The 23,960-nt window shown below is 43.9% G+C and overlaps 1 protein-coding gene across 6 annotated transcripts in view; it reads left to right on the top strand.

Moving 5' to 3' along the window:
- SNX25 (sorting nexin 25) overlaps positions 1 to 23,960 on the top strand; it is a 421,363-nt gene that overhangs the window by 52,286 nt on the left and 345,117 nt on the right. For 5 of the 6 annotated variants that reach the window (XM_033943506.1, XM_033943498.1, XM_033943491.1 and 2 more), the window contains exon 3: positions 10,261 to 10,477. In XM_033943506.1, coding sequence (XP_033799397.1) covers positions 10,261 to 10,477 — 217 coding nt within the window. Of the gene's footprint in view, positions 1 to 5,592; positions 5,748 to 10,260; positions 10,478 to 23,960 lie in introns of all 6 variants that reach the window. The other variant, XM_033943514.1, reaches the window with a different exon arrangement.

Genomic DNA, 23,960 nt, shown 5'->3' on the forward strand with positions numbered 1-23,960 from the left:
AAGGTAGATAGATGGGCCACGCGAGAAGAGCTGAAGGGTGGTAGAAAGGAACAGATGGTAAAGGAGGGAGGGAAGGGTGGTGGTGGAAAGGCATAGAACAGACATTGAAGGAGGGTGGAGAGGAACAGACCCTGAAGGGAAATGTGGAAGACAGAGTGGGAAGAAGACAGATGCCAGACTATGGTGGAGCGGAGGGAAGAAGATGGGTGCTAGACCAATTGGGGGAGGGGGTGAAGGGAAAGGCACAGTAACAGCAAATGGAAGACGCAGAGAGAAGACACACAGTGGATGGAAGGAATTGAATGAGAAGATGTGGAAAGCAGAAACCAGACAACAAAGGTAGAAAAAAAATTCTATTTATTTATTTTTTGCTTTAGGATAAAGTAGTATATTAGTTGTGTTGATAAAAATTTATAAACAAAGCCCTGCTAGCTGAACATCTCTTTCTCTAGTTCAGCAGCAGGAACTTTGATTTATAAGAAAGGAATAAGCTAAATATTACAGTACTAAGGCTTATATGGATGCAGCGGGGACGGTGATGGGGCGGTGAATGGGATGGCAGTGGCGGTGACGGGGCGGTGAAAGGGATGGCGGTGACGGTGACGGGGCGGTGAAGGGAACGGCAGTGACGGTTGTGCAGAGGATGGTGGGCCGGGGACGGGGCGGTGACGGGGACAGATTTTTTCCCCGTGTCATTCTCTAATATAAAACATGAACACATGTATCAAACTAAGGACTCAACACAGACCATGTTTCAACTAGATCGCCTGAGTCAGGAGTTCTAGATCATATAATATCATGAGATGCCATAAGACATAGATATTTTAAATTGAAATGAAATCAATTTACAGTACTCAAAATAAATAGAAATTATATAAAATATATAAATATTTAACTTTAGATAGCATACATACCCAAATAGGTAAACGCTAAACCAAATAACGTGAACCAAATTTGTGAAGATACTATAAGAAACAAAATACAAATTAAAAATGTTCAATACACACATAGTCATGTGAAAAAATTAGGACACCCCATGCTCTTTCTTAAAAAATGTTCACATATCGATGTCAAATCATTTTTTATTTATCTCTGGAAAAGAAAGTGATGTAATTGCAGGTAAACAACAAAACTTTTCCTTGATTTACTCATGAATCAAAAGATAGCCACAAAAATGTGTATTCTAACTGAGGAATAAATGAGGACCCCCTAATAGCTAGTGTTACCCCCTTCAGCTGAAATAACTGCAGTGAGACGCTTCTTGTAGCCATGTACCAGTCTTACATCAGTCTGAGGAAAGTTTGGTCCACTCCTCAGTGCAGAATTCTTTCAGCTGTGAGATGTTTGAGGGGTTTCTTGCATGTACAGCCTATTTCAAATCACCCCACGGCATCTCAATGGGATTAAGATCAGGGCTTTGACTTGGCGACTCCAGGACTCTCCACTTCTTAGTTTTCAGCCAGTCCTTGGTGGATTTACTGGTATATTTTGGGTCATTGTCATGTTGCAGAGTCCAGTTCCGCTACCGCTTTAATTTTCTTACAGATGATCTTGCATGTTCCTCATGCACCCTCTGATGCACCGTAGAATTCATGGTGGATTCTATGATGGTGAGCTGGCCAGGTCCTCCTGCAGCAAAGCATCCCCAATCCATGACACTTCCACCTTCATGCTTCACAGTTGGTATGAGTTTCTTTTCCTGCAATGATGTATTTGGTGTATGCCAAACATGTCTTCTTTTCTGGTGTCCAAATAATTCAATTTTAGACTCATCTGTCCATAGAACACTATTCCAGAAGTCCTGGTGTATGTCTACGTTCTCTCTGGCAAACTTTAGTCTGGCCTTGATGTTTCTCTTAGAGAGCAAAGGTTTCCTCCTTGCACATCTCCCATGCAAGTTAAATTTGTGCAGTCTTTCTGATTGTAGAGGCATGCACTTTTATATCAAGTAACAAGAGCGTGCTGTAGGTCCCGTGATGACATTTTAGGGTTTTTGAAGACTTCTTTTAGCATCTTGTGATCTGCTCTGGAAGTCAACTTGCTTGGATGGCCAGAGCTGGACATGTTAGCAGTTGTTTGTAAAGTCCTCCACTTGTACACTATTTTCCGGACTGTGGAATGGCTAATGTCAAGTTCTTTTGAGATCTTTTTAAATCTCTTACCAGACATAAGTTGCTACAGACTTCTTTCTGAAGGCCTCAGACAGGTCTTTTGATCTCACCATGATATTCACTCTCACTTCAGTGGTCATGAGCACACCATGAGGTTTAAGTATGGCAAATCTCCTTCAAAATGCTGAGTAACGATGTTCTAATCATGTGCACCTGGTATGATTTGAACCACTTTAAGTGGGAGAATATGTGGGGGTGTTCTAATTTATCCCTTGGTTAAAATACACATTTTTGTGGATATCTTTTGTTTCATAAGTAAATCAGGGAAATTGTTGTTGTTTACCTGCAATTACATCATTTTCTTTTCCAGAGATAAATAAAAAAATGATTTGGCATCGATATGTGAACATTTCTTAAGAAAGAACTGAATATTTCATGGGGTGTCTTTAATTTTTTCACATGACTGTATAATGAGTAAAAACAGAATGCAATTTTAAAATTTTCAATAAACATATAATGAGCAGATCACAGACAGGAAAGGAAGCCGATATTATATGTACATTTTACTTGTAAACAAAGGGGACCTTCTACTAAGGCGCTAGCCATTTTAGCATGAGCTAAACATTAGTGCGCACTAAACGCTAACATATCCTTTATAATGCGCATGTGCACCTTAGTAAAAGAACCCCAAAATATGCAGATCAACTATCTAAAGTTGACTGAGAAACTTAATAAGCAGATCAACTTCCTAAAATTAACAAAAAGAGCTAGTAATACTGCAGACATACCATACTGCAGACAACATAAGCTGACTTAAACAATTGAGTTACTTAGTCAAACGCCCTCTAAGACACATTGTTTCAACTTCCAACCTGATAATATTCAGACAAAATGGCAAAAAAAGTGTGTGAAAAAGACCATATTAATAAAGCTCAAAGTTTTATTAAAAGTTTTAAAAAAATTGATACGTTCCTGTTCGTTTAAAGTTTGTGCGTTAGGAACTTCGCATGGAGTTGGCATCTTGGAATATCCCCCAGAATCTTGTGGGTCTGCCTCGTTTAATCCATGGAGCCATGTTGCGGGAATGCTATGCTCGTGTCTTATATAGAGGCTACTTCACCCAGGTTCAGCTTCATAAAATTGGAGGTATTGCCTCGCCTTTGTGCCTCAAATGTGGTAGAGCCCTAAATACCTTTTGCGTGCCCTGTGAGAGTGCTGGTGCCTTCGGGCCTTTTGGGTTGAGGTAGTACAATATTTGAGTTCCATCTTGGATAATACTGTGGCTGGTACCGTTGATCAGGTGGTGCTGGACATTCCGGGCGTTTTTGGGACCTTGCCCAGAGAGGCTCGTTGGCTCTGTCGTAAGGTGCGTCTCCTGGCTCGCCGGTTTATAATGCAACAATGGACCTCTCTGAACCCCCTGACATTTTGGCAGTGGATAACCCACCTCCATGCATTAATTCTTTGGGAGGCGTGGGAGGTGGGGAGCTCTCTTAAATGTCGGCATTGTTTTCTGCTTCTTTGGGACCCATATTTGTGCTCCATGTCTCCTAGGGGGCGCAGCCTCATACTTAATACCCTATCTAAACTGTTGGGTGTACCCTCATCGATTCTGGCTCTTCGCATCTCTATGCTCTGGGGGTGGGGTCTGGTGGGGGGAGGGGGTCTGCGTTTGTTTTGGGGTTTTTTTTGGGAATGGGTGTCTAGCCCTGCTGAATGCCCTGGGGTCATCAGAGCCCAGACCCTGGGGGAGCCATGTGTGTTCTTTTGTTCTTTTCCTGGGACTGGCATGTCTGATCCTTTTTTGGGGGGCTTTTCGTGCTACGGGGCCTCTGATCTCTCTTCCGCCTGGGGAACACCTTCGCATCCCTTTCCATGTTTGTAGGGTAAAGAGGGGAGTTTGTTTTTGAAGAGATTTCTGGGACTTCTGGGGTTCGTGGGTGGGTATAAATGACATATGATTTTGTACTGTTTTGCTTTGCTCTAGCAGATATCCCGCCTCTGTTTGATGTCTTTTGTATACAACTGTTCTTCTCTAGTTCCGCCTGTTTTCAGTCAATAAAAAATTGTTCACAATCTAAAGTTTGTGCATTACTTGTCTTGTTAACTCATCATGAGGTTCATTTATGTAAGTCAGTATTGTCTGTTCCTTATTAGTACTTATTTGTACACCGCTCAGAAGTTTGATTGAGCGGTATAAAACTTGAAATAAAATTATTAAGACATACTTTGCTTCCATTGCACATAAAATTAAAATCTTAAAGTCAGAAGCAGTGAGGTAGTAATCAAATTTTAATGCAAAAATTCTTTATTATAATGCATTCTGAAAGGATTCAATACTGAACTGGATTCAATACTGAATAGTAACATACTAACGAGTACATTATGTTTAATTTGGTACATCAGATAATAATCAGACTCATCAAGTTTTATTTACTTAATTTCTCCTAACACTTAAGCAGGATCTGGACAGGCCTGGTTGTCCCCTTTTACCCCCCCCAACAAATACCACCCTTTTTCTCACCAAATACACCACATACTTACTGGAATAATAGTCGCAATTCTGTTTATTAACAACAAAAGTAAAAACTGGCAATACAGCCATATCAAACAGTTTCCTGAGCTGCAAGCCTGAACAATAACATTTTGGCCCCCGACCCTGCCTTGTCAGCAAGGACCTGGGGGGGTGGCATGTTCCTCCATGCCCTTTTAACCTAGATCATCTGACCCATGGGCACAGCTCCCTGCTGGCCCCCCGCTCATCACCCAACGAGCCCCAGTAGCTCAGGATAACTACCCTCCCAAGCTACTCTGCAACCAGCCCCTAGCCAACCTAAAGGGCGGGTGGGCAGGAAAAGCCGCCCTGGAGGACCTAGGAAGACACTGTGTCCTCCGAGGTCCCAGCTTTATCTCCTCGCCCAGTCCCCTTGCCCCGTACCTCTTCACCAATGCCAGGGTTGCTTGATGGTGGGAAAAACCTGCCGACCAATGGTCCTTCACCTTGCAACTCTCCCATCCCTCTTTCCCCATGCATCTCGAGGAGTGACAACATGGGCCTGCCAGCCCCACATTATCATTGCCCATCGAGATGGGCTCTTGGGCTGTCCTTTATTTCTTTAACTGACTCAGTACATAAAATGTTAAGTGCAATTATTTTTAAATGAGACAGTATACAAAATGTTAAGTGCCATTATGTACATTAGAAGATATTTAGTTCCATAAAGATTCAATTTTCTTATTTTTGATTACGTTCTTTTAAACATCTTCTAAAAACATATATATATATATATATATTTTAAAACATAGGGGTCATTTTAGCATGTGCTAAAACAGCTAGCGCGCCTTAGTAAAAGGAACCCATATTTTTTTAACATATTTTCTTAAACATATTTTCTTTTGTGTTTTTATTAATTCGTTTAATCATCACACGTTTTGTTTTATTCTATTCAGTGATTGTCATTCTATGACATTTTCTTTTCAGTTCCTTTCCACTGGGTTTCTAGGACTTGCACATTTTGGAACAACATCTTGTCATCACACATTGAGCCACTGCCATTTTTAAATGAGTAAGCCCTCTGGTGGCGTTTTTTCAGTTCTTTTCTAAAGGAACACTAAACAATATGGTGTCTAACGCTGGTAAGTTTTAATTCAGTTTTACTATAGTTTATTTTTTCTTGCATTGTATACCGTATTTTCGCGGATATAACGCGCACCATTGTAAAACGCGCACAGGGGTATAGCGCGCAGAAATCACGATGATATGTACAAAAACTTTTCTATACCGCGCTCAGGCATATAACGCGCATGCTGCCCGACTCTCCTTTCGCCCGCCCTGACTTTCCGTGCGCTGTCCCGACTCTCCGTTCACCCCCCTGACTTCCGTGCACTGTCCTCCCTTGAAGTCCTGTCCCCCCTTGAAGGTCTGTCCCCATCCTGAAAGCCTGATGCCCCCCCCGACGTCCGATACATCCCCCCCCCCGGCAGGACCACTCGCACCCTCACCCCGAAGGACCGCCGACTCCCCAACAATATCGGGCCAGGAGGGAGCCCAAACCCTCCTGGCCACGGCGACCCCCTAACCCCACCCCGCACTACATTACGGGCAGGAGGGATCCCCGGCCCTCCTGCCCTCGACGCAACCCCCCCCCCCCCAACGACCGCCCCCCCCCAAGAACCTCCGCCCGTCCCCCAGCCAACCCGCGACCCCCCTGGCCGACCCCCACGACACCTCCACCCGCCTTCCCCGTACCTTTGTGTAGTTGGGCCAGAAGGGAGCCCAAACCCTCCTGGCCACGGCGACCCCCTAACCCCACCCCGCACTACATTACGGGCAGGAGGGATCCCAGACCCTCCTGCCCTCGACGCAAACCCCCCTCCCCCCAGCCGACCCGCGACCCCCCTGGCCGACCCCCACGACCCCCCCACCCCCCTTCCCCGTACCTTTGGAAGTTGGCCGGACAGACGGGAGCCAAACCCGCCTGTCCGGCAGGCAGCCAATGAAGGAATGAGGCCGGATTGGCCCATCCGTCCTAAAGCTCCGCCTACTGGTGGGGCCTAAGGCGCGTGGGCCAATCAGAATAGGCCCTGGAGCCTTAGGTCCCACCTGGGGGCGCGGCCTGAGGCACATGGGCCAAACCCGACCATGTGTCTCAGGCCGCGCCCCCAGGTGGGACCTAAGGCTCCAGGGCCTATTCTGATTGGCCCACGTGCCTTAGGCCCCACCAGTAGGCGGAGCTTTAGGACGGATGGGCCAATCCGGCCTCATTCCTTCGTTGGCTGCCTGCCGGACAGGCGGGTTTGGCTCCCGTCTGTCCGGCCAACTTCCAAAGGTACGGGGAAGGGGGGTGGGGGGGTCGTGGGGGTCGGCCAGGGGGGTCGCGGGTCGGCTGGGGGGGAGGGGGGTTTGCGTCGAGGGCAGGAGGGTCTGGGATGTCGTGGGGGTCGGCCAGGGGGGTCGCGGGTTGGCTGGGGGACGGGCGGAGGTTCTTGGGGGGGGCGGTCGTTGGAGGGAGGGGGGTTTGCGTCGAGGGCAGGAGGGCCTGGGATCCCTCCTGCCCGTAATGTAGTGCGGGGTGGGGTTAGGGGGTCGCCGTGGCCAGGAGGGTTTGGGCTCCCTCCTGGCCCGATATTGTTGGGGAGTCGGCGGTCCTTCGGGGTGAGGGTGCGAGTGGTCCTGCCGGGGGGGGGATGTATCGGACGTCGGGGAGTCGGCCGGGCAAGAGGGCTTGGGCTCCCTCTTGCTCCGATCGTGGATGCGGGTGCGGGTGGGAGCGCGTGCGAGCGGTCGTTCGGGGTGGGGGTGCGAGCGGTCCTGCTGGGGGGGTGAATCGGGCGTCGGGCGGGGTGGGAACTATGTTTAAAAACTTTTGTATACCGCGCTCAGGCATATAACGCGCGAGGGGTATGCGCGGTACGTAAAATCACGTATAACGCGCGCGTTATATCCGCGAAAATACGGTACTTCTTTTACATTGGGCGAGGCAGTATAAATAAATAATTTTTATCCTTCCTCTTTACAAATTATTGTGTTTTTTACTGCCAGCCATGTTGCCATCTTCTGCTGGCCTTGTTGTCATCTGTTCTGTATTGTTTCATATCTTAATTGGAACTATTTTAGCTTCTTTTTGTGGCATTTGTCAGTATTTGACTCTATTTTATCCAGGTTTATGGCGATTCAGTATTGAATTCCTTTAGAGCACATTATAATAAAGGTTTCTTTTGCATTCAAGTTTAATTACTACTTCACTGCTTCTGATTTTAAGATTTTAATCTTATGTGCAATGGAAGCAAAGTATGTGTTAGTAATTTTAATGCATCATATGTATTATGTTTATTTCATCTAATTTTTTGAATTTTTGAGTTTTATTAACATGGTCTTTCACACAGTTTTTTGCCACTTTGAATGTAACAGGTTGGAAGTTGAAACAATGTGTTTTGGAGGGGGTTTAACTAAGTAACTTAATTGTTTGTCAACTTATGATATGCTGGCAGTATCACTAGTGCTTTCTATCAGTGTTAATTTTAGGAAGTTGATCTGCTTATTAAATTTCTCAGTCAACTTTAGGTAGTTGATCTACATATTTTGTTTACAACTAAAACGTACATATAATATTGACTTCCTTTTCTGTCTGTGATCTGCTCATTATATGTGTATTGAACATTTTAAATTTGCATTCTGTTTATTATGCTCAGTATATGTGTGTATTGAACATTTTAAATGTGTATTTTGTTCCTTATAGTATCTTCATGGATTTGGTTCTCATTATTTCATTTGTCATTTACTTATTTGGGTATGTATGTTATCTAAAATTAAATATCATATATAATAAAATGCTAGCCGCGCATGTGCACTCCTATCTGCGTGTTCTGTGATCAGTAGGTCTGTGGCCGCAGGAGTGCACATGGGCGAGTCCCCAGCCTTCTTCCCAGCACCTACCTTGGCCGTCAGCAGTGGCGGCTCCTCTCACGAGCCCTCAGCGATGCTTTCAGCTCCTGCTGCACGGGGCTCATGCCAAGCCATCCGCCCTTTGCTCTGCCCCTAAACTCCCATGCAGCCAACCTTGGAATCGCTTTTAAAATCTTCAGGTGCGAGCGGCGGCTTGCCGCACGCGCCCCAACTTCCCAACGCCAAGCGCCCTTTTAAAATCTTCAGGCGCGAGCGGCGGCTTGCCGCACACGCCCTGACCTCCAAACCCCCCTGCCGGCATCTATTTTTCCTCCTCCTCCCTCTTGCATGCTCACAGCGTTTAAATGAAAAGTGCTGCGCTATGCTGCCACTGGCCTCACCATCTCCTCTCCACTGCGGCCTGCCCTCTCACAACTTCCTGTTTCCGCTAGGGTTGGCCGCAGTGTAGAGAAGACACCGAGTCCAGCAACAGCGCGGTGCAGCGCTTTTCTGTGAGGCAAGTAGATTTCTGTGGGGCATATGCATAGGGGGAGCAGGAAACGAATGCTGCTGGACGGGGGAGGGAAAAGGAAGGGAACAGGGGGAGCAGGCAAGGGGTGGGTGCACAGGGAAGGGGGGAATGCTGCTGCACAGGGAAGGAGGGAATGCTGCTGCTGTACAGGGAAGTGTGGGTGAATGCTTCTGTACAGGGAAGGGGGGAATGCTGTTGCTGCTACACAGAGAAGGGAGAATGCTGCTGTTGCTGCACAGGGAAGTGGGGGAGGGGGGAAGGGAAAGGGAAAGGGGGCCAGGGAGCAATCTTGGTTTGCTTTGGGGGGGAGACAAAAGGGGGCCATGGAGCGAGACAGAAAGATAGGCAGGCAGTGCACGAGAATGAAAAACAGACACACAGAAAGACAGCAGGCAGGGAGAGAGACAGAAAGAAAGAAACACAGACAGGCAAAGGGGGCCAGGAAGAGAGACAGACAGAAAGAACGATAGACAGTGGGAGGGAGAGAGACAAAGAAAGGAAGAAAGAGACAGGGGCAGGGAGAGACACAGGAAGAAAGAAAGACAGATAGACATATTCTAGCACCCGTTAATGTAACGGGCTTAATGACTAGTTTTATATAATTTCTATTTATTTTGAGTACTGTAAATTGATTTAATTTCCGTTTATGATATCTGTCTTATGGCATCTCATGATATTATATGTTTTAGGACTCCTGATGAGGCGATCTAGCCAAAACACAGTCCATGTCGAGTCCTAAGTTTGATACATATGTTCATGTTTTATATGACTGCTGTGTGCCTGGATTTTATTATTGGTTGCTAATAAAGTGGAGTTTGAAGACCTTGCTTCCTGCTCACCATACATTTGACCCCTTATATTGTACCTGTTCCATGCTTACATATATTAATTGTATCTGTATCTGCTGATTGTACCCATTCGCTGATTGTCCAGCCCTTCTTTATTGTAAACCGCCTCGAACTACTACGGCTTTGGCGGTATATAAGAAATAAAATTATTATTATTATTAAGCACGCTCTGCTCTTTTCCATTGGACTTGCTGTTTTTATGCAGAGGTGATCATCTCTATTATGTCTGTTTGAAAACATATTCCAACATAGTATAAACCTATAGAAAATCAAATAACGGAGACCTAGGAAGGAAACCAAGAAATGGGCAAGTTACTATCTTGAGGTGTGCAGCTAATATTGCTACTTAAAAGTACAGTAACATTTCTTTACTTTTTTTCTTAGTCTTTGACTACATCTACAGAGATTATATTCTGTCCTGGTATAAGGGACTGAGCAAAGATGAAGGACAGCTCTATCACCTACTGTCTGAAGACTTTTGGATGGTGGGAAGACAGTTGCGGCATAGGCTACATCACATTGATGTTGTCAAAGTTGTCTGCAGTGATGTAGTTAAAACTTTACATACACACTTCTGTGACCTCAAAGCAGCAAATGCCAGGTAAGAGAGAAGAGATGGTTTTAGAAATGATGGAAATATAATTAAATCTTATATTATTAATCACTTTATAGTAGTTGTATTCTTAATTATCCTATGGTAAGTAAGCAGCATATTCTTACATGTGGGTGATGTCATCCATGGAGCCTGGTACGGACAATGCTAAAGTGTACTGTCACTTTTAGCATTTGCAAAGCTTCGAGATTGCCCATATTGCACACGTGTGAGTGCCTTCCCACTCAATGTTGGCTCACGGTTCCTCAGTTCTTTGTTTTCCATGGAGCGAAAAAATTGTGTTTGGACTCCCTTAACCTTATTTTTGGCCTTTTCGGCTCATTTTCTTTTTCTATTATTATTAATAGTGTTTTATTTCTTTCTTATTATTTTTGAATTCGGTTGTTTTTCATTGAATTTTCAATGTTCACCGAATCTTCTCAGTAGGGCCTTCAGGATGGTTTGCCTCCAGGGTTTTTCCTCCTCTTGTTTTGGTCTCTGTTTTGCAACCATTGCATTTTTTGACCTTGCCGCCAAGAATTTTCCTCTCATGTCAAGGTCTTCCAGTGGGTTCAAGAAGTGCTCTCGTTGCCCATATCGATCACTGATCAGCACAACTGATACATTCGGTGTCTATGGCCGGAGCATCAAGTAGACTTTTGTTTCCACTGTTCCACCTTATAAAAACTAAACTAAACCTTAAAACGCTCTCTTAAGGCTTGACCTATCCAACAAGAGAAGCTTTTTGGAGCGGCCATGGCCTCCAATGACAAATCAATGCCAACAGTACCGATGCCTCCCTCGGCATCGAACTCAGTTCCTGCATTGGATAAACCTGCAAAGAAGCCATCCTCATCTCAACCAGGGTCGCAGGCATCTTCAGCATCAAGTCCCTTGATGCATGCCAAGCGTCAACACCATCATCGATTTCCTTTGGTGCAGGCTGTCTCTCCTTTAGGGCGGGCTTCCTCATCAAGATCACCCACACCTCGGCACTCTGCAGCACCAATGATACTGGTTGTTGAACCAGTGTTACCAGTTCAGTCCTTCCAGGACCAGCTTAAGGAATTTTTCCAATGGAAGCTAGCCATGCTGTTTAAAGCACATGAGGCACCAGTTCTTGTATAGTCTCCCTAGGTACCAGCCCAGCCAGATCATGGCCCCAGGGTACCGAACCTAGCTCTTCAAGTAAATCTACATCTCGAAAGACATCGCAATCTTGCAGTACCAATCCTCAGTCTTCTAGTAAATCTAAGAAAGCATCTCAGTACTGGTTCTCATTCACCTTGACATGCCGAGATCTACACATTTTTGACCTCAAGCTTCTTCAACTGACCGGTACCTGATGGCAATAATTGTATTAAGCAGGATATAAGTGGGGCCATGTATGAAACACCCCTTGTCTCAGAAACCTGAAAAGACACTAGTATATATATATATATAAATAAAAGATGAAGTTGAAGGATATACGAGTAGAAATGCTTCAGTTACAGTAAAAAGAACATTGCTTGGTTACATATTTGACCCAGCCACATCCTGTTCCATTAACAGAATAGAGTAAGTACCTAAGGTCAGTGTGCCCTAAATGGACACATTGTTACAAGTCAGCAATTCATTGAAATAGAACACCCCCTCTAATGCTGATTGGGTGAAGCTAAATAGCATGTGTTGCGTTCTTGACTCATGCCCCCCAGAAATCATGAAAGCGGCACCTTTGGTATTTAAACTATCGTTGATGCAATATTTGGCTCATAACCTAAAAACTGTGAAGTTCCTCTCTAATAACGGTCACATAATAATAACCCCAATTCTAAAAAATCGAAAAGAATCTTCAGTTATAATATTCAACTACAGACCAGTAGCATCCATTCCGTTTATTGTAAAAATTATGGAGGGATTGGTACACACCCAACTGATGGATTATCTGGATCAGTTCTCTCTCCTACATGAAACTCAATCCGATTTTAGACCGTTATTCAGTACTGAGACAGTAATTGCAGCTATTTTAGACAATCTGCGTCTACTGTTTAGTAAGGGCCTTAATGCCCTGGTTATGCAATTCGACATGAATTCTGCCTTTGATCTAGTAGACCACGGGAAACTGCTGCAATGCCTAGACGCCATTGGTATCAGGGACGAGGTGCTGAATTGGTTCCGTGGCATCCTTATGTCCCGCACTTATCAAGTACGTTTTAATTATGAACTTTCAGATACCTGGAGCAATCCATCCGGTGTGCCACAAGGGTCTCCGCTATCTCCATTGCTCTTCAACGTCTACATGTCCTCACTAGGCACACAGCTAACCCAGTTAGGGATAAACTATTTTGTTATGCAGATGATTTTACGATCATCATCCCATTCATTAATTCTATCTCTGAAACTATTCCTAAAGCTTCAGAAGCCATAAACGTGATGGAGCACTGGATGACAACCTTTAGGCTCAAACTTAATTCAGAAAAGACAATTTTCTTCGTTGCTTTGCCACATCCGCTTGACACCAAATCACCACTATGTATCAATAATCTTAATTACCCTATCCAACCTACCATAAAGATACTAGGTGTAACTTTGGATCAGTGCCTAACCATGAGAGACCAGGTGGACTCCTTGATCAGAAAGGGATTTTTCACTCTCTGGAAACTCAGATCCATTAAAGCTTATTTCGATACAGCGGCATTCAGAACCCTAGTCCAATCCCTCGTACTTAGTCTACTTGACTACTGTAACATCGCCTATTTAGCAATTTCCCAAAAGAACATGCAGCGTTTACAATTGATGCAAAATGCAGCGGTCAAACTGATCTTTGGGCTGAGGAAGTTTGACCACGTGACACCCTACTACCGGCAACTGCATTGGCTGCCAATGGAGGTGCGCGTAAAGTTTAAATTTGCCTGCTTCTGCTTGAAAGCACTACACGGACTTGCCCCTAAATATATAACTGACCTTTTCGTCTTCTCAGCCAACAGACACAAGAGAAGCTCACATTCCAACTTCGTTTCCCCCCAGTGAGAGGTTGTAAACTGAAAAAAACACCATGAACATCTTCTCTCGCACCAAGCAGCATCATGGGGTAAAGACCTAGAACAATTGCTTTCGCCCACTACTTATGAGGAATTTAGGAAACGTCTGAAAACACACCTGTTCCTAAAGTATCTAGACAACTGATCCTCTCTTCTCTCTCCCCTCTATAGCGATTAACTTGTTCTATTGATCACTCTCTCCTCAAAAATGGATTTCCTGTCCTATTAACCCTCTTTCTTCCTCCCCTCTTAAAGTCAATCAATTTGTACCTTTGCTTAATCTTTGTAAACCGCATAGAACTTCACGGTATTGTGGTATATAAGCTGTTATTATTATTATTATTATTATAACTAAGTTATTATTGTAGCTAGGGAAAATTACTAATGAAATAAGATTGGAAAGAAATCATGTCATCAAAACAAACCAAAAGAGCATTGCTAGAGTATGCAATTTATCATTGGATCTTAATGAAGCAATTGTATGTATGTTTACTAATGAATTAAGTGATGTCATAAATCCAATAAAAATGGCCAGTCACTTGCAATCCGGGGAGATTCTTGGTTGGTATTCTGCCAGTTAGTAGAATGCCAAGAACTCCCAAGGCCTTGATGTTTAAACTATACTTTTGTATCTGGTAATTATTCCCTTGGTCTTCTCCAGAGATGGAGGAAAGGGCTGAGGAGTATAAAACCTGTTAATGTAGTTATGTCAGTATTATTGATTTACCTAGAACATAAGAACATAAGAATTGCTGCTGCTGGGTCAGACCAGTGGTCCATTGTGCCCAGCAGTCCACTCACGTAGGGGCCCCCAGGTCAAAGGCCAGTGCTCTAAATGAGTCCAGCCGCACCTGCGTATGTTCCTAAGTTTAGCAGGAACTTGTCCAACTTTGTCTTGAATCCTTGGAGGGTGTTTTCCCCTATAACAGACTCCGGAAGAGCGTTCGTTTTCTACCACTCTCTGGGTGAAGAAGAACTTCCTTCATTTGTACGGAATCTATTCCCTTTCAACATTAGAGAGTGCCCTGTTGTTCTCCCTACCTTGGAAATGGTGAATAATCTGTCTTTATCTGCTAAGTCTATTCCCTTCATTATTTTGAATGTTTTGATCATGTCCCCTCTCATTCTCCTCTTTTCAAGGAAGAAGAGGCCCAGTTTCTCAAATCTCTCACTATATGGCAACTCCTCCAGCCCCTTAACCATTTTAGTCGCTCTTCTCTGGACCCTTTCGAGTAGTACCGTGTCCTTCTTCATGTATGACGACCAGTTCTGGACGCAGTACTCCAGGTGAGGGCACACCAAGGCCCGGTACAGCGGCATGATAACCTTCTCCAATCTAATGCCACTTTTCAAAAATATTTTAAAAAATGTATTTCAAAATAATTTTATAATGTGCTCAGTGCTTCCACCAAGGCACTGAGCACATTATTAAATTACTAGTTTTTAAGCCCGTTACATTAACGGGTGCTAGAATAGATGTGTCTGTCTGTCTGTGTTTCTTTCTCTCTCTCTCCTTGGCCGCTGTCTGTATCCTCCTGTCTCCCCCCCCCCAAGCAAAGCTGTCTGCCCCCAGCACACCCCTCCCCCCAAAGCAGCCCCCTTTCCCTCTCCCTGACTGTCTCTCCATGGCCCCTCTTCTGTATTCCCCCCAGAGTAAAGCTGTCTGCCCCCCAGCACACACCTACCCCCAAAGCAGCCCCCTTTCTCTCTCCCTAATTGTCTCTCCATGGCCCCTTCTGTCTTCCCCCCAGAGCAAAGCTGTCTGTCCCCAGCACACCTCCCCCTCCAAAGCAGCCCCCTTTCCCTCTCCCTAACTGTCTCTCCATGGCCCCTTCTGTCTTCCCCCCCAGAGCAAAGCTGTCTGTCCCCAGCACACCTCTCCCCCCAAAGCAGCCCCCTTTTCCTCTCCCTGTCTCTCCGTGACCCCCCTTCTGTATTCTCCCCAGAGCAAAGCTGTCTACCCTCATGCACACACCTCCCCACAAAGCAGCCCCCTTTCCCTCTCCCTAACTGTCTCTCCATGGCCCCTTCTGTCTTCCCCCCCCCAGAGCAAAGCTGTCTGTCCCCAGCACACCCGTTCCCCCAAAGCAGCCTCCTTTCCCTCTCCCCCTGTATTGTTCCCGTTCTTACCCTCCCTCCATCCCGGCGTCTTCTGGTCTGCTCCTCTTCAAAGCAGCTGTGATCGTGGCCGGCTTTAGCGAACCTCGCAGGCCGCTCTCCAACTCGGTAGCATGTTCCCTCTGACATGATCCCGTGCATCAGAGGGAGCATGCTACTGAGGTTGGAGAGCGGCCTGCGCGGTTCGCTAAAGCCGGCCACGATCGCAGGCTGCTTTGAAGAGGAGGATCAGCGGTGGTTGGTGAGTGAGGGCGGGAGGGGGGAAGCTGCAGTGTGTTCCCTGCCAAGGACGCGGGCAGGGAGAGAGCTTGCCTGCGCTTCCTCCAACGGTTGGTGAGTGAGGGCGGGAGGAGGGGGAGTGGCCAGAGTGATCCCTTCCGCTGCGTTCTAAAATAGAATACGGCCACGGATCACAACTCACAGCGGCAGGGATCACGCCGTTTTAAAAGCGCATGCGCGGATAAGGTTTTATTATATAGGATAAAAAGTTATTTTGAAATAAAAATTTTTAATATTTTTGAAAAGTGGCATTAGATAAATCAATATTATCATTATATATATATATATATATCTCATTATATTAGCATTATATTAGCATTTTCCCATTATATTTGTTAATAATGTAATTATGTCATCATACTCCCCAGACCAAAAGCATCCATCTCCATCTTCTCCTTACAGAGAGTCTTCTGGAGTTGGGGAGGTTGATTCAGATCTCTCTGTCCATACTGATATTGATCTTGATCCCACGTTGTCTGCTCCAGAGTCGTATGGCATCCCATAAGATCCATTTTCTCCACCACCCAGGTGCAGATCACCTCCTGAAGGATTATCTTTCACCAAGTTTATCAGTCAGATGGGGAAAGCTTTGCCTGTTAAATTAGTCAGACATTGAACCCAGAGCAGAGCTCCTTGAGGCGTTGGATTTCCTAAAGAGCTTCTCAGATTACCTCTTCATAATTTACTTAAGGAGGCTATGTTTAAGAACTGGGAAACTCCTCTCACTCTTTTCATAGCTCCAAGAAAAATTGTCTCTTTGTACAGAATACAGTCACGTCTGGGCTTTGATATGCCACAGTTACAATAGCAATCTTTGCTGGTTGAATCCACTCTTTAAAATTCTTCCAGCACAAGAGTGTATGCTACTGCCGCACCATGGATAAGTTCAGGTGCTGCATTATCCAGAACTCTGTTGATCAGCAGAGTTCTCGGCTATAATTTCTTTGTCATTCTATCTTAAACAACTCATAAAGAGACATGGTTGATTTTGAACAGTATATTCCATCTGATCGACTTTCAGTGTTTCAAGAAACTACTCATAGTCTCCTTCAAACTAGAAAATGTAAGGCTAGATCAGCTTTTGATGCATTTGATATGACATCTAGAGCATTGGCTATGTCTATTCCCATGAGATGTCTCGCATGGCTTAGAGTCTCTGACCTTGATATCAACATTCAGGATTTTTTAGCCAATACTCTTTTGGTGATAAATTTGAGAATGCCATGTAAAGGCTTACTCAACATGAGCAGAGCTGGGCTACTTTAACGGGGTCTAAGACTCAACTGTCTAAGTCTTCACAAAAGTCTACTTATTCTTTTTATAAGAAGCATTATCCAGACATCTCATCCTCTTCGAAACCTCCACCACAGAAGAGTCAAAAAACACAGAAGCCTCAGACTTCTGCTCCACAGAAATCAACTCAGTCTTTTTGACATGCTACTAGAGAGCATAGCCACAATTCCTCCAACTCAGCCACCTCCCCAACCCATCGGAGGTGGTCTTCTTTTGTATCAATGCAGGACTCTCATTACAATGGACACTTGGGTTTTCAAAGTCATAGTCATTCTTCCAAACAACCCTCCAAGAGAGACCTCTTTCACATCTCAACAGACATCCCTTCTCCAGGAAATCGAAGCACTACTTCAATAAATGCCATAGAGTCAGTACTCCCTTCTAGAAAAACAGGAGTTCTTTGCCAGATATTTCCTAATTCCAGAGAAGACAGGAGGTCTTCGTCCCATTTTCGACTGAAATCTCAAAAAATATTTCTGAGAAGAGGAGATAAAGAGGAACGAGAACAATTTCTTTCTGAGAGGATAAGAGTAGAAGACATATCTTTGGGTAAGTATACATTATTTTGCTCTGGGCTTTGATGGGAGAAAAGCTCAATTGTAGGTTCCCTTCTATAGACAGTTTAGATCTTAAAAGATCAAACTTTATTTGGCTAGTCTCCATAGCATAATAGCCTTTTATAGTTCTACAGTTTTGTAAGTTTGATCCTTCTGTTAGAGATAGTTTCTAGCAGGCAGAGCAGGGTCTGGCTTAGTCTCCATTCCCTCCCACCCCTAGCTCATTTCTTTAGTTATAGTTTTAATTTATTGTCAATTATTTTAATTAGGACAACAGGAGAATTCTTTATATTTCATTACCTGGAAAAAATCAAAACACCAAATAAAGCATATAATAAAATCCTAAGGCTCTCTGTACTATTCTAATATATTTCTAGTAGCTTAATAAGGTTTAATTAATTAATCAGCTCAATAACTAGATGCAGACAATAGTCCAGCAGCAAGAGGGGTGCCATCCAGTCTTTTGCACTGAGTGTCACATGTATGATTTTCTCCCGGTTGGCAAGAAGTTATATGTGTGTGCTTACTACAAAGAACTCATAGCTCTCAGAGAATGAGTACATTCCCTTGAGGCTAGCAGACTTGGAGGAACTTCTTTTTCTTTGCTGGTGCAGACATCCATTGTGAGTATTTTAGTTTATTGTAATATTATATATTTAGGGGCTTACAAAAAAATACTCAAAAAACTGAGACTGATCCAGAACACTGTGGTTCGCCTCATTTTTTGACAAAAAAAATGGGAGCATATTACCCCCTTTTATCAAAAACTTCACTGGTTGCCAGTAGAGTCCAGATTTCTATTCAAGTTTTCCTGTATTTGTTACAAAGCAGTTTTTGGGATGCTACCAGATTATTTTGCTTCTCATTTTTCTTTGAACTATTCTAATATGAGTACACGTAGAATAAACCTATTTAATTATCCTTCTATAAAATCATGTTAATATAATAAGTTTTTTGAGAGAATTTTCTCATTCCAGGCCGCTAAACTGAATACATGGCTTGGAAAACCTATATTAGAGGCTACTTCTTATTCTGATTTTAGAAAATCACTAAAGACACGCCTGTTTGACATGTTTACATCTTAGTTGTGGTACTGTTTAACTTCTCCTTGCTTTTTAACTGATGTATTCCAATTTTCTTGATTGTTTTTAATATGTATTCTATTTATACTGACTGTATGTATTTTTTTCCTTTGTTGTGAACCGTTTTAAACTTTTTGTATAGCGGTATACAAAAATAAATTATTATTATTACATAGAGGAAACCTACAGGATGTTGTAGAGAAGTCCCAACTCCAGTCTGGTAGCCCCTGTGCTGCTTTGGAGGAGAGAGGTCTCCTAGAAGAAGAGCATCACCCTGGTGAAGTAGGAAATAATCCTGAAGCTAGGACCTGCCCACTAGGAGATGCAATATCCTCTAACACTGAGGATGTCTCTTCAGGGGCTTCTGCCCAGGAGGGAAGGGTTAGAACAGCTGTTGTAGTTGGTGATTCAATCATTAGACATGTAGATAGCTGGGTGGCTGTTGGGCGTGAGGATCGCTTGGTCACTTGCCTGCCTGGTGCAAAGGTGGTGGACCTCACATGTTAGATATATAATCACTAAATATAGTGAAGGCAAATATGTGCTGAAACCAATAAGTTCAATAAAAAATGAACATAAATATTGAAATGACAGATGTGAAATGCTATCAGTGAAAAAATATTATGTATTGCTTTTAAATCTCAAAATAATTCACTTCCAAGGATAGATCCAGCTGGTAACCTGACTGTTATTAATTCATCCTCCCACAATTTGTTATCTGTTGAGATTGAGGTACTATCTTTTGGGTTTTCTTTTGTTCCCTCTATTCATTTCAATAAATTCCATTTTCATCAAGATCTTGAGAGATTTATTCGTTCCCTACAACTTAAAATATTTTTTAATGGCATTCCTAGCTCGGATAGATCGATGATATCCAACAAATCTGATTGGAGTAGTCCTAGTCCTTTGGACCCTGCGGTAGCCATTTTCAAGAAGCTTGTGTTACATGAGGTTGACAATCTTATTCCCTCTTTTCACCATCATAATTTAACTAAAATCCAAAGGGATGCCATGTTAGGTTTGAAAAACAACTGAAATTATTATTAAACAGGACGAAAAGGGGGTGCAGTGGTGATTCTGGACAGAGAGTATTTCATTATAGAGGCCTTATCACAATTGAATGTCCATGCTTATAAACGGATCAGATTAGACTGTACTCCTAGGTTGAGGACACAAATACAACACATTACCAAAATGGGATTAGCTAGTGGCTTCTTAACACAAAAAGAATTCAGATTTTAAAATGTACAACATTCAGTTGTTCCTGTCTTCTATACAGACCCCAAAGTCCACAAGAATCCCACTGCCCTCCCCGGGCCGGCCTATTATTTTCTCAAGGGGTTCCCTTAGAACCTTTATCTGTATATACAGATTTATTTTTGAGGGATTTTGTCAAAATACAACCCACTTACATCCAGGACACCATACATTTTTTGAACATTTTAAATAATATGGTTCTCCCGGAAGGTCCTTGTCTCATTGCCACACTTGATCTTAAAGCCCTCTATACCTTAGGATGAGTCTTTAGATGTGATTAGGGATATTTTGGACCAAAGACATCGTCCACATCATGTTGCCATAGATTTCATTGTGTCTCTCAGTAGGATAGCCATGAAAGAAAACTTAAAAAAAATTTTTTTGGGACAATATGTATGTTCAGGTATCAGGGGTAGCCATGGGGGCGACTTTCGCTTCAATCATTGCCTGTCTTTTTATGGATAAATTTGAGACATTACGGAGGCCCTATCACAATTAAATGAGCTGTTCCCAAAAGCATGGACTCCACCTTAACCGGGATAGAACCAGGCTATTGGCGCTAAAATTTAAAAAGGAGATAGAACAGCTTATAAACTGAGATGCAGGGGAAAGCAGACAGTCACCCAGGAGCAGATGGCTTGGTGTGAGGTATCCTTGAAGGATACTATTGAAACAGGATATTTAGGGAATCCCAATAGAGAGGTTTAAATAATGGTGAAACAAAGCCAGGAAGGTTTAAGAGGAAGGCAGAGTAAAAGACTAAAATTTTCCCTGTCTTCTCAGTAGTCTGTAGTTTCAAGGAAAAACCACAATTTGAAGTGTCTGTATACAAATGCTAGAAGCCTAAGAAATAAAATAGGAGAGTTAGAGTATATAGCACTGAATGGTGAGGTAGATATAATGGACATCTCAGAGACCTGGTGGAAGGAGGACAATCAATGGGACACTGGGTACAAATTATATCACAAGGACGGAGTAGATCAAATTGGAAGGAGGGAGAGGTTGTACTATATGTAAAACAGGGAATTGAATAAAAGAAAATAAATATTCTGCATGACATAGAGAGCAGTGTGGAATGCATATGGATAGAAATTCCATGTGTGAAGGGAAGGAATATAAAGGTAGAGTTATACTACCTTGCCCCGGGACAGCTGAAGAAATGTTTTCAGAGATTAGAAAAGCTGGAAAACTGGGCAACAGTATAATGGCGATTTCAATTACCCCAACATTGACTGAGAGTGCTAGAGAGGTAAATTCCTAGAAGTCATAAATGAGTGCTTCTTGGAGCAACTGGTCTGGGAACCAACAAGAGGGTAAGCTATTTTAGATTTGGTCCTTAGTGGAATGCAAGGCTTAGTACAGGAGTTAACTGTGTTGGGTCCGCTGGTAAATGGTAATCATAGTGTGATCAAATTTGAACTGATACTGGGAATGATATTGCAAAAGAAATCTACTGTACAGGCTTTTAATTTTTCAAAAGGGTGACTATGATAAAATGAGGAAAATAGTTAAAAAGAAGCTAAAAGGATCAGTTGCAAAGGTTGGGACTGTAAACCAGGTGTGGATGTTATTTAAAAATACTATCATGTAAGCCCAGACCAGATGTATTCCACATATCAGCAAAGGTGGAAAGAAGAGGAAACGAGAGCCGGCATTGTTAAAAGGTGAAGTGTAAGAGGCTATAGAGCAGGGGTGTCAAAGTCCCTCCTCGAGGGCCGTAATCCAGTCGGGTTTTCAGGATTTCCCCAATGAATATGCATTGAAAGCAGTGCATGCACATAGATCTCATGCATATTCATTGGGGAAATCCTGAAAACCCGACTGGATTCCGGCCCTCGAGGACCGACTTTGACACCTGTGCTATAGAGCCAAAAAACATCCTTTAAAGCAGGGGTGCCCAAATGGTCGATCGCGATCGACCAGTAGATCACAAATGCAACTCGAGTCAATTGCTTTGCCTTTGCAATCTTTTTCTCCCTGCTGCTTCCCCAAGCCAGGCCTGGCATGTACAAGCACTGAATTCACCTCCGACGTCAATTCTGATGTCGGAGAGGAAGTTCTGGGCCAGCCAATCGCTGCCTGGCTGGCCTGGAACTTCCTCCCTGACGTTAGAATTGACGTCGGAGGTGAAGTCTTGTGGGCCCGGCACTTGTACGCATCAGGCCTAGCTCGGGGAAGCAGTAGGGATAAATTGGTGTGGTGGCTTGGGGGTGGGGGTAAGGAAAGAATCAGGGAAGTGGAGAAATAGGCACGATGGCTTGGGGGGGCAGGGGAGAGAGAAAGTAAGACAGAAATAAAGAAGGGGCCAGGGGGAGAGAGAAAGAGGTGGGGGCAGGGGGGTAGAGAGAAAGACAGGCAGGCAGAGTACAGAGAAAGAAAGGCAGAAATAAAGAGGAGGAAAGAGAAAGAAAGGCAGAAAAAAAGAAATATTGGCTTTACAGAAGAAGGAAGTGCAACCAGAGACTCATGAAATCACCAGACAAAAAGGTAGGAAAAATGATTTTATTTTCAATTTAGTGATCAAAATGTGTCCATTTTGAGAATTTATATCTGCTGTCTATATTTTGCACTATGGCCCCCTTTTACTAAACTGCAATAGCGTTTTTTAGCGCAGGGAGCCTATGAGTTTCGAGAGTAGCGCAGAGCATTCATAGAAACATAGAAACATAGAAAGATGACGGCAGAAAAGGGCCAAGGCCCATCAAGTCTGCCCACTCTATAGACCCTCCCCTTAAGATTAGCCAATGTTTTACCCTGACCCTCGTAGGGATCCCACATGGGCGTCCCATTTATTCTTAAAATCTGGCACGCTGCTGGCCTCGATTACCTGTACTGGAAGCTTGTTCCATTGATCAATCACTCGCTCCGTGAAGAAATACTTCCTGGTGTCGCCGTGAAATTTTCCGCCCTTGAGTTTGAGCGGGTGCCCCCTTGTGGTTGAGGGGCCTCTGAGAAGGAAAATGTTATCTTCCACTTCTATACGTCCGGTGACGTATTTAAACGTCTCAATCATGTCTCCCCTCTCCCTGCGTTCCTCGAGAGTGTAGAGCTGCAAATTGTTTAGTCTTGCTTCGTACGAGAGACCTTTAAGCCCTGAGACCATTCTGGTGGCCATCCTTTGGACTGACTCGACCCTCTGCATGTCTTTGCGATAATGTGGCTTCCAGAATTGCACGCAGTATTCCAGATGAGGTCTCACCATGGTCCTGTATAATGGCATTATGACTGCAGGCTTTCTGCTGACGAAACTTCTACGGATGCAACCCAGCATCTGCCTTGCCTTTGAGGAAGCCTTCTCCACCTGATTGGCAGATTTCATGTCTGCGCTAATGATTACTCCTAAATCTCGTTCTGCTGAAGTCCTGGTCAAGGTCTCCCCGTTCAAGGTATAAGTTCTGCATGGGTTTCTGCTACCCAGGTGCATGACCTTACACTTTCCAGCATTGAAGCCCAGCTGCCAGGTTGAGGACCAGCATTCCAATGTACGCAGGTCCTGTGCCATACTATCTTGTAGATTGCCCTCGCTTACCATATTACATAGTTTGGCGTCGTCTGCGAATAATGTTACTTTACCTTGAAGCCCTTGAGTCAGATCTCCTATGAATATGTTGAAGAGGAGCGGACCCAAGACCGAGCCCTGCGGCACCCCGCTGGTCACCTCCGATGTCTCAGAGAAAGTACCGTTAACCATCACCCTCTGAAGTCTGCCACTCAGCCAATCATTGACCCATGCCGTCAGAGTCTCTCCTAACCCCATCGATTTCACATCGATTAACAGTCTGCGGTGTGGGACGCAGTCATGCGCTAAAATCCGCTGTCGCGGTTTAGTAAAAGGGGAGGGGGTATATTTGTCTATTTTTGTATAGTTGTTACTGAGGTGACATTG

This window comes from Geotrypetes seraphini, chromosome 1 (assembly GCF_902459505.1).
Source record: "Geotrypetes seraphini chromosome 1, aGeoSer1.1, whole genome shotgun sequence".
Classification (NCBI taxonomy): Eukaryota; Metazoa; Chordata; class Amphibia; order Gymnophiona; family Dermophiidae; genus Geotrypetes; species Geotrypetes seraphini.